Here is a 20,442-nt window from a genome sequence, read left to right as displayed (position 1 = left end):
ACTCCAAACAATCGATGGAAACGATCAGATGGTTTCATTAACTGATTTTATTAATATTCAGGAAACAGCGATCAGAGTTTAAATTAAAAAAATGAATAATGAGCAAACTCTTTCAGTCTGCAGGAGTTACTCTGGCCACCTGGTCTACCCTGGATACTAGACTGGGGTGGTGGGGGCAGCGTTTCAGGACTGCTCACCCAACAGGCTCCTGCTGTCCACAACATGCCCCTCCCCAGGCAGCGAGTGAAGGGGGAGCAGAATGGATTTAGGATCTTGGGTTGTCAGGTGGGGACCTGCCCACACTTGGTGAAAGATGTGTCCTGCCACTGGGGCAGATCAAACACTCAACCAAACAGCTTACCTTCATGCTGAAGCTAACTCTTAACTGTAGTTCTGTTAATCCCAGAAATTCCCTCAATCCATATTAGCACTGCATCTATTAATTGCCCCAATTTCACTGACTCCAACCTCTCCGCCCATGATCATCACACCCCCCCCCCTCTCTTTCTCTCTCTCTGGCAAATTTTAAAGCAGAAAGTAAAGCAGGGTTTTGTCCACACGAAACTCAAAGCAACGTTCATCTTTCTAAATAGTTAAAAAGTTCAGCGTTGATTGTGCATCAGTGGCAGCTCACTCTCAGGATTCCTGCACACACCTATGCTCAATTCTACACTGATCACTGGGCTTGGGAACCACAGCAAGTTGCCTGGGCAGCAGCACTTGACTCTCATGAGAAATAAGGAGTAACTGGAGAAGGCTGGCATCTAATTCCTGCAGGACAGGTGCCACCAGCAGCATTCTAGGACTGCAGCTGCAGTGCCCAGGGATTAAAGCATCTTTGACTGAGGGGAAAGTGCATTGAAGTTCCGAGCAAACGTTTCAGCGACCAGCAGAGGGAACACCAGAGTGGCATCGGCACAAACCTGGGAGAGAAAGAACATGTAATTAATACATGGCGATCACTTCAAACCCTGTCAGCAGCCCCTCCCTCCTGCCAGACCTTCCAACTGCACCCACCCCCCTTGACAACAGCCTCCCCCTCCCCACCTCACCCACAGTGAATTTCTTCTCTACCCACTTATAGTGTACAGAGAGTACACCAGTCAGTGTGAGTACAGTGGCATATACTCTGTGTACACACTAATGCCTGAATCATTTTAAGCACAAGTGACAATGAGTGTGTGCTGAGTCAAAGTCACTGAATCCAGTAGTATACACAGCAGCGTGGTTATAGTGTATACCCTGTGTACAACCAGTAGTATACACAGCAGTCGGTGTGGGTATAGTGTATACCCTGTGTACACCCAGTGAATGCAGTACTATACACAACAGTCTGTGGGTATAGTGTATATCCTGTGTACACCCAGTGAATGTAGTATACACAACAGGAAGTGTGAGTATAGTGTATATCCTGTGTACACCCAGTGATTTTTTCTAAAATTATTCATTCATGGGATGTGGGCATCACTGGCTACACCAGCATTTATTGCCCATTCTGAATTGCCCTTGAGAAGGTGGTGGTGAGCTGCCTTCTTGAACTGCTGCAGTCCATGTGGTGTAGGTACACCCACAGTGCTGTTAGGGAGGGAGTTCCAGGATTTTGAGCCAGTGACAGTGAAGGAACAGCAATACATTTCCAAGTCAGGATGGTGAGTGACTTGGAAGGGAACTTCCAGCTGGTGGTGTTCCCCATGTGTCTGCTGCCCTTGTCCTTCTAGATGGTAGTGATCGTGGGTTTGGAAGGTGCTGTCTAAGGAGCCTTGGTGAATTCCTGCAGTGCATCTTGTAGATGGTACACACTGCTGCTACTGTGCATTGGTGGTGGAGGGAGTGAATGTTTATGGAAGGGGTGCCATTCGAGCAGGCTGCTTTGTCCTGGATGGTGTCAAGCTTCTTGAGTGTTGTGGTAGCTGCACTCATCCAGGCAAGTGGAGAGTATTCCATCACACTCCTGACTTGTGCCTTGTAGATGGTGGACAGGCTTTGGGGAGTCAGGAGATGAGTTACTCGCAGCAGTATTTCTGGCCTCTGACCTGCTCTTGTAGCCACAATATTTATATGGCTAGTCCAGTTCAGTTTCTGATCAATGGTAACCCCCAGGATGTTGATAGTGGGGGATTCAACAATGGTAGTGCCATTGAATGGCATGGGGTGATGGTTAGATTCTCTCTTGTTGGAGACGGTCATTGCCTGACACTTGTATGGCACAAATGTTACTTGCCACTTGTCAGCCCAAGCCTGGATATTGTCGAGGTCTTGCTGCATTTGGACACGGACTGCCTCAGTATCTGAGTAGTTGTGAATGGTGCTGAAGATTGTGCAATCATCAGCGAACATCCCCACTTCTGACTTTATGATGGAAGGAAGGTCATTGATGAAGCAGCTGAAGATGGTTAGGCCAAGGACACTGCCCTGAGGAACTCCTGCAGCGATGTCCTGGAACTGAGATGATTGGCCTCCAACAACCACTACCATCTTCCTTTGTGCTAGGTATGACTCCAGCCAGTGGAGAGTTTCCCCCTGATTCCCATTGACTCCAGTTTTGCTAGAGCTCCTTGATGCCACAGTCGATCAGATGCTGCCTTGATGTCAAGGGCAGTCACTCTCACTTCACCTCTGGAGTTCAGATCTTTTGTCCATGCTTGAACCCAGGCTGTAATGAGGTCAGGAGTCAGGTGGCCCTGGTGGAACCCAAACCGAGCGTCAGTGAGCAGGTTATTGCTAAGCAAGTGCCGCTTGATAGCACTGTTGATGACCCCTTCCATTACTGTACTGATGATGGAGAGTAGACTGATGGAGAGGTAATTGGCCGGGTTGGATTTGTCCTGCTTTTTGTGTACAGGACATACCTGGGCAATTTTCCACATAGCCGGGTAGACGCCAGTGTTGTAGTTGTACTGGAACAGGGGTGCGGCAAGTTCCAGACCACAAATCTTCGGTACCATTGCCGGAACATTGTCAGGGCCCATAGCCTTTGCAGTATCCAGTGCCTTCGACCATTTCTTGATATCAGGTGGAGTGAATCGAATTGACTGAAGACTGGCACCTGTGATGCTGGGGACCTCCGATGCTGTCATGGACGGATGTATCTGGGGTAGGCAGGTTGGTGGGGATGAGGTCAAGTATGTTTTTCCCTCTTGCTGCTTCCCTCACCACCTGCCGCAGTGGTATACACAGCAGTATAAGCAGTGAGAGTAGTGTATACCCTGTGTACACCCAGTGAATACAGTAGTGTACATAGTAGTCAGTGTGAGTATATTGCGCTAAGATGAAAGCAAAATACTGCGGATGCTGGAAATCTGAAATAAAACAGAAAATGCTGTCTTCTTCAGAGTGAAAGAAGAACTCTGAAAAAGAGGCATATGAACTCTAAACATTAACTGTTTCTCTCTCCACACATGCTGTCAGACCTGCTGAGTTTTTCCAGCATTTTCTGTTTTTGAGTATAGTGTACACAGCAGTCAGTATGAGTCTCGTCTCTACCCAGTCAGTGCTGTGAGATGAACTGTTGTTCTCTATTTGTTTTGACTTATGTTTATTATTGAGTACATAGTGTGACTGAGTTAGAGTCACATTAACCCATCAATGTATACAATGCTATGAATGTTACCATCATCTCCCGGGTCTGTGTAATCACACGTTGAATCAGAGAGTCTGACTCTGTACCCAGCTCCTGCCATTGATGGTGATCCCGGCAGAGATTTTGCCAGGTTATTATCTGTACTTTAGAGGAGAGAGCAGTGAAATCTCACCTTCACAGGCTTTGCGTCCATGCGGATTTTACCCCAAGAAACAGCTTCATCCGGTCTGGCTCCAGAATCCGAGCCATCAAATTCCTGACCCGTGTTCACATACACAGAATATTCCGCACCGTTCCTCTGTTAGGGAGGGGGAGATAAGAAATAGATCAAAGGAAGAGGACTGGGATCACTCGAAGAGGAGACATTTCTATGGCGATCACTGACCATGAGGTTAGCGTTGGCAATATGATGCTTTACCACGCCCCCACCCAGAATGATCATTCCGGTTCGCTTGGCGTACACCGCCATGTTGTTGATTCTGCGGATATCTGCATCAGGATAAACAAAAATAAGTGTCAATTCCCTGCCCCCAAGCACAGCCGCTATCCCCGCCCCCACCAAATCACATCCCACTATCCACACCCCCCCAATCACACCCCCCTATCACCGCCCCCCAATCACACCCCCCTATCACCGCCCCCCCAATCACACCCCTCTATCCCAACCCCCCTATGCCCACAACCCCCCTATGCCCACACCCCCCTATGCCCACACCCCCCTATGCCCACACCCCTATCCCCACACCCCTATCCCCACACCCCCCTATCACCGCCCCCCAATCACACCCCTCTATCCCAACCCCCTATGCCCACCCCCCCCATGCCCACCCCCCTATCCCCACACCCCCCTATGCCCACACCCCCCTATGCCCACACCCCCCTATGCCCACACCCCCCTATGCCCACACCCCCCTATGCCCACACCCCCCTATGCCCACACCCCCCTATGCCCACACCCCCCTATCACCGCCCCCCAATCACACCCCTCTATCCCAAACCCCCTATCCCCACACACCCCTATGCCCACCCCCCTATCCCCACCCCCTCAATCACAGGCCCCTATCACCACCCCCCAATCACACCCCCCTATTCCCGCCCCCCCCATCGCACCCCCTATTCCCACCCCCCCTTCGCAACCCCTATCCCCATCGCACCCCCTATCCCCACTCCCCCATCGCACCCCCTATCCCCACCCACCCCATTGCAACCCCTATCCCCACCCCCCATCACACCCCCATCACACCCCCCTATCCCCACACCCCCCATTCCCGCCCCCCACCATCCCCGCTTCCCCCTATCCTCACACCCTATCATCGCCATCACTCAACAGGAGGAAGAGCATCCAACAGAGGGCGCTGGTGAGAAGTGACTGAAGCATTCTGGGAGAAGTCACCGCAGACACCGCGACTCAGGAGGGAATTGAGGAGGACCCACTGTCAAAGAACGGAATAGCCCCAAACATTACATTACTGTAGTGTTTCCATCCCTCCCTCCTCCTCAAACCTAAAAAAAAAGAGAGGAAGAGGCAGTGCCTTAAGGAGTGCACCAGACCTGCGAGGGACACTCTTCTGAAAGTGGATTTTAAAGAAAAAGCAGCTGATTGGTGAGTAAATCCTGGGAGCAGACTCAGAGGGAGGAGCACCGGAGCAGTGACCTCGGGCCACGGAGTAACTGAAGCCAAAACTGAAAAAATGACATCACAGGAAAGCTGTGACCTGATTGGTTGGTAGGAAATCTGCACCAAATTTGAAAAAAAAAACACTGCAAAGCTAATTAATAAATTAATTATCTAAGTCGAGATGGCTGGGCAGGTGATGTGCTGTAGCTGTATGATGTTGGAGCTGGCAGATCCCATTGCGAGCCGCAGTGACCACATCTGCAGCAAGTGTTGGTTGCTGGAGGAACTCCGGCTCAGAATTGATGAGCTGGAGTCTGAGCTCCGGACGCTGCAGCACATCCGGGAGGGGGAGAGTTACCTGGATGCTTTGTTTCAAGAGACGGTCGCACCCGGTAGATTAAGTACCTCAAGTTCGGTCAGTGGTCAGGGTCAGCAGGGTGTGACTGCAAGTGAGGCAGGTAGAGGGATCCTGCGTTCAGGAACAGAGGAGCCTCAGCTCTTGACCTTGTCCAACCGGTACGAGGTACTTGCTCCCAGTGTGGATGAGGAACAGGGCTGTAGGGAGGATGAGCCAGCTGACCACGGCACCGTGGCACAGGAGGCCATTCAAGAGGGGGGAGCAAAAAGACAAGTGGTAGTTGTAGGGGATTCTATAATTAGGAGAATTGATAGCATCCTTTGTAAGCAGGATCGAGAGTCCCACATGGTATGTTGCCTGCCCGGTGCCAGGGTGAGGGATATCTCTGACCGGCTTGAAAGGACATGGGAGGGGGAGGATCCAGTTGTTGTGGTCCACGTCGGGACAAATACCATAGGTAAGACTAGGAAAGAGGATCTGTTTGGGGATTATCAGGAACTAGGAACTAAATTAAAGAATAGGTCCTCAAGGGTTATAATCTCCGGATTACTACCCGAGCCCCGTGCAAATTTGCATAGGGACACGAGAATAGGGGAAGTAAACACGTGGCTAAAGGAGTGGTGTGGGAAAGAGGGGTTCCATTTCGTGGGGCATCAGTATTGGAACAGGAGGGATCTGTACCGTTGGGATGGTCTCCACCTGAACCGATCTGGGACTAATGTTCTAGCGAAAAGGGTAAATAGGGTGGTCAACAGGACTTTAAACTAGAAAGTGGGGGGGAGGGAAGGCTAAAACTCCAAGAAGTATGACGAATGGGAAACAAAGCAGCAGGTTAGCATGTGGGGGGGTGGATTCAACTTCATGGAAAATTATGAAAAAACTGAAAAGGAGAGCCCAGGAGAGGCTATTAAAGTCTCCAGAACACAAAATAGGACAGAGTGTTTGGAAAGGGCTAGGAATCTAACTTCAAGCACATCAGATAAAGGGACGACAACGAGAAAGGGGACGGGAAATACAGGACTGAAGGTGTTGTATCTGAATGCATGCAGTATACAAAATAAGGTAAATGAGCTTGTGGCGCAGATTGAAATTGGCAGGTATGATGTGGTGGGCATTGCGGAGACATGGCTGCAAGGGGATCAGGACTGGGAGCTAAATATCCAAGGATATATATCCTATCGAAAAGATAGGCAGGTTGGCAGAGGGGGTGGGGTTGCTTTGTTAGTAAGAAATGAAATTAAATCAATAGCAAGAAATGACGTAGGGTCAGATGATGTAGAATGTGTGTGGATAGAGTTGAGGAACCGCAAAGGTAAAAAAAACCATAATGGGAGTTATGTACAGGCCTCCGAACAGTAGTCAGGATGTGGGGCACAAGATACACCAGGAGATAGAAAAGGTGTGTAAGAAAGGCAAGGTTACACTGATCATGGGGGATTTCAATATGCAGGTAGACTGGGAAAATGAGGTTGGTAGTGGATCCCAAGAAAAGGAATTTGTGGAATGTCTACGAGATGGCTTTTTGGAGCAGCTTGTGGTGGAGCCCACTAGGGAACAGGCAATTCCAGATTTAGTGATGCGTAATGAGGCAAATTTGATAAGGGAGCTTAAGGTGAAGGAACCCTTAGGAGGAAGTGACCAAAATATGATAGAATTTACCCTGCAATTTGAGAGGAAAAAGCTGGAATCAGATGTAACGGTATTACAGTTGAATAAAGGCAACTACAGAGGCATGAGGGAGGAGCTGGCCAGAATTGACTGGGAGATGAGCCTAGCAGGAAAGACAGTGGAACAGCAATGGCAGGAGTTTCTGGGAGTAATTTGGGAGACACAGCAAAAATTCATCCCTCGGAAGAAGCATACTAAAGGGAGGACGAGGCAACCATGCCTGACAAGGGAAGTCAGGGACAGCATAAAAGCTAAAGAGAAAGCATACAATGCGGCGAAAAGCAGTGGGAAACCAGGGGATTGGGAAGCCTACAAAGACCAATAGAGGACAACTAAAAAAGAAATAAGGAGGGAGAAGATTAAATATGAGGGTAAACTAGCCAGTAATATAAAAGAAGATTGCAAGAGTTTTTTAGATATATAAAGGGTAAGGGAGAGGCAAAAGTGGATATTGGGCCGCTGGAAAATGACGCTGGAGAAGTAGTAGTGGGGAACAAAGAAATGGCGGAGGAACTGAATAGGTACTTTGCGTCAGTCTTCACGGTGGAAGACACGAGTGACATCCCCAAAGTTCAAGAGAGTCGGGGGGCAGAGGTGAGTATGGTGGCCATTACCAAGGAGAAGGTGCTAGGAAAACTGAAAGGTCTGAAGGTGGATAAATCACCTGGACCAGATGGATTACACCCCAGAGTTCTGAAGGAGATAGCTGAAGAGATAGTGGAGGCGTTAGTGGTGATCTTTCAGGAATCACTGGAGTCAGGGAGGGTCCCAGAGGACTGGAAAATCGCTAATGTAACCCCCTGTTTAAGAAGGGAGTGAGGCAAAAGACGGGAAATTACAGGCCGATTAGCCTGACCTCGGTCATTGGTAAGATTTTAGATTAAGGATGAGATTTCAGAATACTTGGAAGTGCATGGTAAAATCAGGCAAAGTCAGCATGGTTTCATCAAGGGGAGGTCATGCCTGACAAATCTGTTAGAATTCTTTGAGGAGGTAACGAGTAGGTTAGACAAAGGAGAGCCAATGGATGTTATCTACTTGGACTTCCAGAAGGCCTTTGACAAGGTGCCGCACAGGAGACTGCTCAGTAACATAAGAGCCCATGGTGTTAGAGGCAAGGTACCAGCATGGATAGAAGATTGGCTGTCTGGCAGGAGGCAGAGAGTGGGGATAAGGGGGTCCTTCTCAGGATGGTGGCCGGTGACTAGTGGAGTTCCGCAGGGGTCAGTGTTGGAATCACAACTTTTCACTTTATATATTAATGATCTAGATGAAGAAACTGAGGGCATCCTGGCTAAGTTTGCAGATGATACAAAGATAGGTGGAAGGACAGGTACTATTGAGGAGGCGGGGAGGCTGCAGAAGGATTTGGACAGGTTAGGAGAATGGGCAAAGAAGTGGCAGATGGAATACAATGTGGGGAAGTGTGAGGTCATGCACTTTGGTAGGAAGCATAGAAGCATAGACTATTTTATAAATGGTTAGAGAATTCAGAAATCTGGAGTGCAAAGGGACTTGGGAGTCCTAGTCCAGGATTCTCTTAAGGTTAACTTGCAGGTTGAGTCGGTAGTTAGGAAGGCAAATGCAATGTTGGCATTTATTTCGAGAGGACTAGAATATAAAAGCAGGGATGTGCTGCTGAGGCTTTATAAGGCTCTGGTCAGACCACATTTAGAATATTGTGAGCAATTTTGGGCCCCGTATCTCAGGAAGGATGTGCTGGCCCTGGAGAGGGTCCAGAGGAGGTTCACAAGAACGATCCCAGGAATGGAAGGCTTAACATATGAGGAACATTTGAGGACTCTGGGTCTATACTCGATGGAGTTTAGAAGGATGAGGGGGGATCTGATTGAAACTTACAGAATACTGAAAGGCCTGGATAGAGTGGACGTGGGGAAGATGTTTCCATTAGTAGGAGAGACTAGGACCCGAGGGCAAGCTTCAGAGTAAAGGGAAGACCTTTTAGAACAGAGATGAGGAGAAACTTCTTTAGCCAGAGAGTGGTGAATCTATGAAATTCATTGCCACAGAAGGCTGTGGAGGCCAGGTCATTGACTGTATTTAAGACCGAGATAGATAGGTTCTTGATTGGTAAGGGGATCAAATGTTACGGGGAGAAGGCGGGAGAATGGGGTTGAGAAACTTATCAGCCATGATTGAATGGCAGAGCAGACTCGATGGGCTGAATGGCCTAATTTCTGCTCCTATGTCTTATGGTCTTATGCCCCCCCCCAATCACACCCCCTATCACTACCCCCCCTATCACCACACCCCACAATCACCACCCCCCCAATCACAGCCTCAATCACCCCCCCCCCCAATCACCCCCCAATCACCCCCCCCCCCATCACCACCCCCCCAATCACTACCCCCCACAATTACAGCCCCCTATCACCCCCCCCCCCCCAATTACAGCCACCTATCACCACCCCACCACCCCCCCAATTACAGCCCCCTATCCCCGCCCCCCCATCACACCCCCTATCACTGCCCCCCATCACACCCCCAAACACAGTCACAGTGATCCCTACCCTAAACACAGTGCAGCATCAATAACCATCCCAATCCCCACAAGGTACAGCATCAATAACCATCCCCAACCCCCACAAGATGCAGCATCAATAACCATCCCCAACCCTCACAAGGTGCAGCATCAATAACCATCCCCAACCCTCACAAGGTGCAGCATCAGTAACCATCCCCAACCCCCACAAGGTGCAGCATCAATAACCATCCCCAACCCTCACAAGGTGCAGCATCAATAACCATCCCCAACCCCCACAAGGTGCAACATCAATAACCATCCCCAACCCCCACAAGGTGCAGCACCAATAACCATCCCCAACCCCCACAAGGTACAGCATCAATAACCATCCCCAACCCCCACAAGGTGCAGCATCAATAACCTTCCCCAACCCCCACAAGGTGCAGCATCAATAACCATCCCCAACCCCGACAAGGTGCAGCATCAATAACCATCCCCAACCCCCACAAGGTGCAGCATCAATAACCATCCCCAACCCTCACAAGGTGCAGCATCAATAACCATCCCCAACCCATTTACCTTCAACAATATCCAGCACCAGCCCAGGGTTCCTGTATGAGTGGAAATAGATCATGTCGCCAAGAGAGCCGTCTGTCAGAGCTGGGCTGAAGACAGGAATGTTATTCTGCAACACCAAGAAGATTATTGTAGGAGACACAGAAACTCACAGACAAGCTGACGGTGAATAAAGAGCAAAATACAAGCTGCGTAGGCGGGAGTTGCTTACAGGTGGGGGGCTCGTGACGGGAAGAGTGTGGGTGCCTGCACGTGGGGCTTGGCATTGGGGTGCACCTGAGCGGTGGGAGCTGGAGCACAGAGACACACATGGGGACTGATGCACAGGGACAGCTTGCATTTACATAGTGTCTTTAACATAGAAAAACATCCCAATGCTTCACAGAGACCTGACACCGAGATAAAGAGATCAATATGACTGGAGACCAAAAACACGCTCAAAGTGGTGGATATTAAGGAGGGTCTTCAAAAAGGAGACGGTAGTGTAGAGGTAGGAGTAGCTCAGGGAGAGAACTCCAGTACGTGGGGCTGGACAGCTAGCTGAGAGCTTGGCTGCCAATGGTGGGTGCAGAGCTCAGCTAGAGACAGAGGAAGAAAGTAAGTTTGGAGAGAATTGTAAGACTGGGGAGATCACTGAGATACTGAGTGATGACACCATTGAGGGATTTAAAGACCAGGGTGAGAAAGTTAAAGTTCTAGGGCTTTGTAGATCTGGAGCCAATGGAGGTCAGTGAGCAGGTGAGTGAGGGGGAGAGGGGTAGAGGCAGCAGAGTTTTTAGCTGAATTTTAGCGAGGGTACAAGGTAGGAGGCTGGCCAGGTCAGCATTGGAATAGTCGAGGTAACAAAGGCACAGTGAGGGGTTCAGTCGAAGATGAGGCAGGGCAGAGAGAAGCAATGGGGAAAGGTGGGTTTTTTTGTGATGGAGAGGATATGGGGTCAGAGGTACAGTGCACTCTGAACCCACACTCTGTACAGTACATTCTGTGCACTGTACTCTGTACAGCACGTTCTGTACCTGTACCCTATACCCACACTTTGCACAGTACATTCTGTGCATTGCACTCTGCACGCTGTACTCTGTACGGCGCGCACTCTCTACGGTGCGCACTCTGTATCTGCATTCTGCACAGCGCACTTTGTACACACTCTCTGCACAGCGCACTCCGCACTCTGTACCTGCACTTTGTACAGCACACTCTGTACCTGCACGCCGCGCACCGCGCTCCGCTCTCCGCACACCGCACTCCGTACCTGCACTCGCACACTGCACTCTGTACCTGCACTCCGCACACTGCACTCCGTACCTGCACTCCGCACACTGCACTCTGTACCAGCTCAGGGTCAAAAGGCTGAGGCTGTGAACAGTCCTCTTCAACCAGAGACAGTGATTGGGAATGGGGTAGGATTGATGGTGAGGATTCAGACATTGTGGTGGAGGCTGAAGACAATAGCTTCCAGCTTCCCAAGATCAAAGCGGAGGAAATTGTGCATATCCAGGACTAGATGTCAGAGCAGCAGCCTAACAAAACAGAGTTACCAGGCAGAGGTGGCTGCCATCTCTGTACCTATGGAACCATGCCTATGGATGTAATGAGAAAGAGCAAGGATCAAGGGTAGATCCTTGGGAATCCCCGGAGGTGACATGGGAAGGAAAGGAAGCTACAACCAGATAAGAGAGAGGGAGGAACTGGTTGAGGACAATCCCACTGAAGCGGACAATGGAGGAGTCAGTGGGTAGAAGATAGTGTGGTCGACCATGTCAAAGGGTGCAGAGAGGATAAAGCCTCACAGTCATTGTCACGGTGACTTTAGTTAGTGCACTTTCAGTGACCAGCAGGAACAGAAATCTGATCCGAGATTCACAGACAGAATTTTAACAGCACAGAAGGAGGCCATTCGGCCCATCGTGTCTGCACCAGCTTTCCAAATGAGCATTATGACCTAATGCCATTGCCCTGCCTTTTCCCCGTACCCCTGCACATTGTTTCTATTCAAATAATCATCTAATGCCTTCTTGAATGCCTCAGTTGAACCTGCCTCCATCACACTTCCAGGCAGTGCGTTCCAGACCCAAATAACTTGTGTGAAAAAGTTTTTTCTCATGTCACATTTGCTTCTTTTGTAAATCACTTTAAATCTGTGCCCTCTCGTTCTTGATCCTTTTATGAGTGGGAACAGCTTCTCCCCATCTACTCTGCCCAGCCCCCTTATGATTTTGAACATCTCTATCAAATCTCCTCTTAGCCTTCTTCTCTCCAAGGAGAACAGTCCCAACCTCTCCAATCTATCTTTGTAACTGAAGTTTCGCATCTCTGGAACCATTTTCGTAAACCTCTTCTGCGCTCTCTCCAATGTGTTCACATCCTTCCTATAACGTGGCACCCAGAACTGTACACAATATTCCAGGTGAGTTCCTGGAGTACTCACAATGAATCAGTGAACGTTGGCCCAGATCTGATCTCCAGATAGTCGCAGACTGGACGTACCTCAGGAGATGTGTGACAGGACCCCTCAGAAGTCCCAATGCACCCATGGAAGACCCCATGGGAATTACCCAGAAAGCCTTAGCTTCCAATGGGAAATTCGCTGGCTCCCTGGAACCGTTTTCAAAAGTCTCCAATTCTGAGCTAGACTTGGAGACATTGAACGGTTCCAAGTTATTTACCTGGGTAGTTACACAGGAAATGTTAGACAGGAGAATCCTAGTCTAACTCCTGGGTAACGATACAACTGGCCCCTATCACTCAAAGTGACATCCCCCTACTGCTCCCGATCCCCCATCTCCCCCCCCCGATCCCTCGGTCCCCAGAACCAACCCCACTATCTGACTGCCCCAACACCTCATCTCTCTCCTGACCCTACCACGTCACCCGCTTGCCACTCTACCCACCTGCCACCCATCACCTCACCCATCTACCACCCCACCACCCTACCCTCTTACACACTTGTCTTCTCTCTGAAGCTTTCCAAACAAAGAAGCTTGGAGACATTTGTACTCTTCACTTAGCAGTATAGGGCAGTTGGTGCTTTAAAACGATTCAGCGCGACAAAGAAGCAGCTCCATTTCAGCTAACTCCGCATTTCAGGAGAAACCGGGATCAGAAGTCCCAGCCAGAAATGCAGATCTAGGGTGTGGCCCAGAAAGGTAGCAGTGGAGTGACAATCCGGTGGGGACTGTCATCCCTTGGAAGATTCAGGCCATTGTTACATAAAACAACGTTTTATTGTATTATCTACACATTTTCCTAGGTGTGACTCAGCGAGCTGTATCTCTTGTTCTTCAACTCCTGATTCTTTGTGGTTTTGACATTGCATTTTCTGTATGCCTCCTCACAGGGCCTTTCATTGCCTCCCAAAATGTTACCAAACACTTATCCATAAGACACTGCCTCTCGGTTCACAAATTCATGCAACTTGTTGTCAACAAGTACTGTGTGCCGATACTTCCACAGATTGCAGGAGCAATGGTTTCAGGTGATCTTATTGTGCTGATGATTTAATTTATTTTATTTTATTTTCCCCACAACTCAGGATCAGGGCCTCATGTTCCCCTGCACAATTCTCAATATGGTCACTTTCATGGCCCTCTAGCAACTCTTTACAGTTGGCCAGCTGATGGTAAAACATGTGTGTGGAATTCCTGGATCAGAACCCATTGGCTTTAGGTGAACGGGGAGCATGAAGGACTGAAAATATCAGGATGGTTGAACAAAGTGAGCTGCAGGACAGAAACAAAGCTCAAGTACTGGCTTCCTAAGACAGTGGAGGCCTGTCTCAAAAGACCACTGGCCAGGTCTCTCTATGAATTGTCTAAGTTTTTTTTGTGTGCCAATACTCCAGATTTTTTTAAAGCTGCTTTAAGTTAGCTAAATGGAAATACTATATGGCTATGGAAAGATTCTAGCAAAAAGTTGTTTCAGCAGCCTGATTGGCTTACTTGCTTTGTGGCGCTTGCTGATTTCACAGCTGCTAGTGTTGGGAGAAGAAAATGGACAACTGAGTGGCTGGTTTTGAGCGGGTTACTGATTCCTGTATGGTATTCCAACACACTTCTGGCCGTTTTCGCACATTCTAACCTCCATAAACTTGAGCTCAACCAAAGCTCTGCTGCCTGTGTCTTAACTCACAACAAGTCCCTTTCACCGTCACCCTTGGTGTTTGCTGACCTACACTGCCTCCTGGTTAAGCAATGCCTCAATTTTAAAATTCTCATGTTGTTTTCAAATCCCTCCCTATTTCTAACTTCCTCCAGCCCAAAAACCCTCTGATATTGTGCTCCTCTGGGCGGATGGGCATCCCCAATTTTAATCCCTCCACCATTGGTGGCTGTGCTGTCAGCTGCCAAGTTCTTATGGTCTGGAATTCCCTCCCTAAACCTTTCTACCTTACTTTCATCCTTTAAGATGCTCCTTAAAACCTACCCCTACCTAGTTAGATGTTAAATTTTGTTTGATAATTCTCCTGTGAAGTGCCAAGCACCATTTTGCTACGTCAATTTGCTATAAGTCCAAGTTGTTGAAGTTTATTCAAACAGAGAGTTGCAGTTGGGATGGGGAAGGATTTGGGAGGTGACAAATTGAAGGCCCCAGTGAGGGTGATACATGGACTGAATACTGTACCTTGGAAGTCCAATAATAGACTGATTCTGGATTATCAATCTCCTTCCCTAGTCGAGCAATCACCTTCGATGGAGTCCACTTCATCCCCTGTAACAGGACAGACATTACAATCACACCACACACCACTCTGCTCAGCACACCCTACACAGGATCACATCATTGTCAGAAGCAGAGACAGGACTGAAGCTGCTGGAATTCTGGTTTTAAACAATAAGAGAGAGAGAGAGGTTTCCCTTTGGAACTTGTTGAGTAAATCCCCCACTGGTTCCAGGGTTACAGACTGGGTGACCCAGATACAGTGGGGTACACTCCTGCTGGGTGACCCACACTTGCAGACACGATGGGCTGAATGGCCTCTTTCTGTGCTATAACTTTTCTGTGGTTTTATATCAAGTTACACCCCTGGGAAGATCTGCATAAAAGTAAATCATTATAATTCTACATTACTGATATATGAAAAACATCTCTTATCTCTGGTGTCTCTCAGTCAGAGAACCGGCTGATTGACTGATTGCCAAGATTAGAAAACATCCCAGTATTGTTGGTTCCAGACACTATCTGGATGGCAATGCAGCTGCAATACCTGAAAACACAGTCACTCATGTTTGAGACAGTTTCTGGACCAGCGCGATTTGTCCATGTTCTTCACTGACTGGTCTAAATCCACAAATCAGGAAGCAGGCTTTTCCAAAGCAGCAGCTCCAGGAGATTTAAAGAGCCCATTAAAAGCTGCACAACCAGGAGGCACTCTACTGACCTGCCGGGTGCAGGGAGGGGGGGGAATCCTGCCGGGGTAAGGGGGAAGAATCCTGCTGGGCACCAGGGGCTGGGTACAGCGCCCACGCCGGCTGGGTACAGCGCACACGCCGGCTGGGTACAGCGCACACGCCGGCTGGGTACAGCGCACACGCCGGCTGGGTACAGCGCACACGCCGGCTGCAGCCCTGGCACTGCTCCATCACACACACACACTCACAGTCCTTCCACAATGGATTATCCCACATGAGGGGAATGTGAATTGTAAAAGCCAGTAGAGTCCAACCTCATCCCAACCTCCAAATCAGAAGTGGGCAAATAAGGTCAATTCCCAGCCACTTATATTACAAACTCTACCACTGTCAGGAATATGAACAGGAGGGGGCCATTCAGCCCCTTGGGCTCATTCTACCATTAAATCACGTCATGTATCTGCTCCTCAGCTCCATTTACACTCTTTTGCTCCTTATCTGCTTTATAACGCTTACTCAACAAAAAACAATCAATGTCAGTCTGAAAATGTCACTGACTCTCCGACACCCTGGGGATTCTGGCGCAGAGGGTTCCAGATTTCCATTCTTGTCTATGAGAATGTTTTTGCTGATTTCGCTCTTACACAGACTTGCTCTTATTTTAAAGTTTTGTCCCTTTATTTGTGGCGGGCTGTTTCACCCAGAGGAAATAGTTTCTCTCAATCTAGCCTGCGTTAAACAGCTCGACCACTCTTTCAACCATCCAAACTCAAAGGAATACAAACCAACTGTATGTAAAAACTGAAGAAGGGTCATATGGACTCGAAACTTTAACTCTGCTTTTCTCTCTCCACAGATGCTGTCAGACCTGCTGAGTTTTCCAGCACTTTCTGTTTTTATTTCAGATTTCCACCATCTGCAGTATTTTGCTTTTACATTATATGTAAACTGCTCCTAAGTTTAACCCTTTACACTCTGGATTGAACTGTGGACCTGATAGAAAGTTTCAATCCACTGCCATTGTATCGAAAGGATAACAGATCATCTCACCTGCTCATTCTGCTCCAGGACCATCTGATCCAGAATGGGCATCACCCAGTCCTCGAATTTGCAGTAGTTTTCATTGGGAATCAGGAGATTTCCAATTCTGTCAAGTAATTATCAAATAATTTACAGTCAAATTCAAAGTAATAAATTACCTGTCTCTGGAATAAGTAACAGGGCAATGGGTTAGACTGCAGCCTTTCTTTTTAGGAGCTAGCCCCTCCATATGTCACAGTTTGTACCAATCTTTTCCCCTCCAATGCTGCTGGTTCAGGTTCCACAGGCACTAGGCTTTCTCCAGTACCTTGTCCTAGGGAGCTTGATGTCAGGCCCAGCCCAGGGACCTGAAGCACTCACTCAGCGAGGCACTGGTTAAGGATCAGAGGGGTCACTGGGGAGCTGAGACAGCTCTACAAATAGACAGGTAACCAGATAATCAGGGTCACAGACTGACTGAGAATCCTGAGAGTACAGAGGCTCCAGAGACACCACATAGGAAGGGAGGAGACTTGTCCATGAGCCTGGGATAACAATAAAGCTGAGTATAACAGCTGGCTCTGTGACTAGAGCTTGACTGAAACTGTGGTCCCAGTTACAGGCCATGTCCTGATGATAAATGCTGCACTCCAGGACACACATCAGTGAGATTCTAACAGAGACAGGCTGAGGGAGAGGTTTAAACATTCAGCAACTGTGTTGTGAGCAGACAGTGGACTGTTACTCCTGCTATGGTGCCTGTATTCGCACTGAGCCTGTGATTTATTTGGGGATGGCTGCTTTAACAGCAGGCTGCCTTGTCCCAGGCTGGACAATACCTGTTAATGCCATTGTCACGAAGCTCTTTCCCCTTTAGGCTGAAATCCCCCAGGAAGGTTGGAGCAAGACATTTGATCAGATCCTCTTCAACACCACCTGCTGTGGTCACCACACAATCAACCTGCAAAGAAAGAAAGAGTGGGTGAATTCAGGGGAGCTAAACGTCACTGCGTAGCAGGACTAACAAGATGCTTTCCCTCTCAGCTAACTTTTAAACCCTCCTTCCCAAGCTTGATGAATTGAGGCTCCCATCAGCTCGAGGTGTGCGTGCGCATATATATAGGCACACAGAGACCTGGACACAGTACAGGCTGGTTGTGACACTGTGTGGGCAATGACCTCGCTGACTGGTGTCACACATGTAGAGTGAGACCCCTGAGAACTGCCAGGATCCATGGAAGCCAGCATGATCAGGAATTCTGGGGTAATACTGCTAGCTGCTTTTTACAGTTTAAGTGGTCATTGTGATGGTTTCATACATACTCTCAAACCAGTGCTTGCACTGCCCAGGACATTACATGAACTAGCTGATATCTGGACTTGGTAGCCAATTGGCCATTGTGAATGATAGAAACTTGTAGATTGAAATGTGTGGTGTATATGAAACAGACAGTACCATGTTATGCTGCACGAGGTAGCGAATGGTCTCCCGGATGCCAGAACTGATGAGGTTGGAGGTGTATCCCAAGAAGATGGTGCAGCCTGATCTCTCTCGTTGACATGGGTTCAGGTTGATTTTATTCTGGTCATCTTCATCCAATGGCTCTAACTTCTTCTCAATCTGAAAACGGACAATCAAACATTAGGTTCCCAATTCCCCTGCACTATATCCAGCTCTGCACTTTCCACATACGAACATACGAATTAGGAGCAGGAGATGGCCATTCGGCCCATTGAGCCTGCTTTGCCATTCAGTAAGATCACAGCTGATCTGATTGTGGCCTTAACTCCACTTTCCTGCCTGTTCCTCATAATCCTTGACACCCTCGTTGATCAAAACTCTGTCTAACTCAGCCATGAATATGTTCAATGACCCAGCCTCCATTGCTCTCTGGGGAGGAGAATTCCACAGACTAACAACCCTCTGAGAGAAGGAATTCCTCATCTCCATTTTAAATGGGAGATACCATATTTTGAAACTGTGCCCCCAGTTCTAGATTCTTCAAGGGAAAACAGCATCTCAGCATCTACCCTGTTAAACCCCCACAGAATCTTACATGATTCAATGAGATCACCCCTCATTCTTCTAAACTCCAATGGGTGCAGGCCCAGCCTGCTCAACCTTTCCTCATAAGACAACCCTGTCATCCCAGCAATCAGCCTGGCGAACCTTCTCTGAACTGCTTCCAATGCAGTAAATCCCTCAAGTAAGGAGACCAAAACCATACACAGTATTCCAGCTGGAGTCAAACTTCCCTACTTTTATATTCCATTCCCCTTGCAATAAACACCAACATTCCATTTGCCTTCCTAATCACTTGCCGTACCTGCACGCTAGCTTTTTATGATTCATGTACCAGGACACCCAGATCCCTCTGTACCACCGAGTTCTGCAATCTCTCTCCATTTAAATGACATTCTGCTTTTCTATTCTTCCTGCCAAAGTGGACACAGCCACACATTTTCCCACATTATACTCTATCTGGCAATTTTTTTACCCACTCACTTTTGTTTTTCCCACTCACTTAACCTATCTATATCTCTCTGCACTCTTTGTATCCTCCTCACAACTTACTTTCCTACCTATCTTTGTACCATCAGCAAAAATTAAAAAATCCAATCTGTCCCCTGATCCATGTCATTGATATAGATTATAAATAGTTGAGGCCCCAGCACTGATCCCTGTGGCACTCCACTGGTTATAGTTTGCCAACCTACAAACGGCCCATTTATCCCAACATTTCCTGTTAGTTAACCAATCCTCTATCCATGTTAATACATAATTCTTAACATTGTCTCTCACTTATAATCATCAATAATGTAGATTTTTGCAGAGAGAGGGGAAAGCACAGTGGGTGGGGAAAAGTGGGGGGTAGTTAGTCGGAATTCACTGCTCTCCTGTGCACCACACTCTAGGACCCTGACTGATTATTGCAGTTATCTCTCAGTGGGTGTGTGATGGTTTAGCCCTGATCTGAAACAGTTTTCAACTGATCGGTGAGCTAATCTCTGCCACACTGAGATAAGGAATAGAACTAGGAGTAACCCATTCACCCCTCCGAGTCTGCGCCAACATTCAAAAATTTCATTGCTGATCTTCTACATCATTTTCACTTTCCCCCTACCACCCTATCCCTTAATTCTCAAAGTTCTGTCCTCCAGGAACCATTGTGTAGACTTGCTGACATTTACCATTGCATTAATTTGCTCGACAGCCTGTCCAAAGCTAGTAGCCTGGTATCCAGTGGTGAGGTAGGACTGCATCAGTGCCTGGTAGTCAATGCCTCTGTTAAAATCGTACCCTTTAACCTGCAGAGAGCCCTCAGGAATTGTCACGCTGGGCTTCAGAACTGCATCCAAGGCGACTGAAGGAATGAACTCAGCCATTCCTGGTCCCAGTGTTTCATCCATTCACTGAGACAGAGACTGCCAGAGAAACAGGTCACAGTTAGACACTAAGTGGAAATAGAGACCGCCAGCTCCACCCCACCCCTCACACAGATTAACACAGAGACCCCCACCCCGCCCCGGATTAACACACAGACCCCTCCCCCGGATTAACACAGAGACCTTCCCCCAACCGGATTAACACAGAGACCCCTCCCCCGGATTAACAGAGAGACCCTCCCCCAACCGGATTAACACAGAGACCCCTCCCCCGGATTAACACAGAGACCCCTCCCCCGGATTCACACACAGACCCCTCCCCCCACCGGATTAACACACAGACCCCTCCCCCGAATTAACACAGAGACCCCTCCCCCCACCGGATTAACACACAGACCCCTC

At 48.4% G+C, this 20,442-nt stretch overlaps 1 protein-coding gene across 1 annotated transcript; it reads right to left on the bottom strand.

Moving 5' to 3' along the window:
- Nucleotides 1-27: 27 nt before the first annotated feature.
- dhps (deoxyhypusine synthase) lies at nucleotides 28-20,107 on the bottom strand. The gene is made up of 9 exons (XM_078531271.1): nucleotides 19,846-20,107; nucleotides 18,110-18,274; nucleotides 17,493-17,614; nucleotides 16,684-16,780; nucleotides 14,906-14,992; nucleotides 10,289-10,394; nucleotides 3,966-4,069; nucleotides 3,753-3,878; nucleotides 28-923 (listed from the first exon to the last, which is right to left on the bottom strand). The coding sequence occupies exons 1-9, from the start codon at nucleotides 20,062-20,064 to the stop codon at nucleotides 828-830; spliced, it is 1,122 nt and encodes a 373-aa protein (XP_078387397.1). The 5' UTR covers nucleotides 20,065-20,107; the 3' UTR covers nucleotides 28-827.
- Between the last annotated feature and the right edge of the window lie 335 nt (nucleotides 20,108-20,442).

The sequence above is a fragment of the Cetorhinus maximus genome, chromosome 28, assembly GCF_964194155.1.
Source record: "Cetorhinus maximus chromosome 28, sCetMax3.hap1.1, whole genome shotgun sequence".
NCBI lineage: Eukaryota > Metazoa > Chordata > Chondrichthyes > Lamniformes > Cetorhinidae > Cetorhinus > Cetorhinus maximus.
This window is presented reverse-complemented; position numbering and strand designations above follow the sequence as displayed.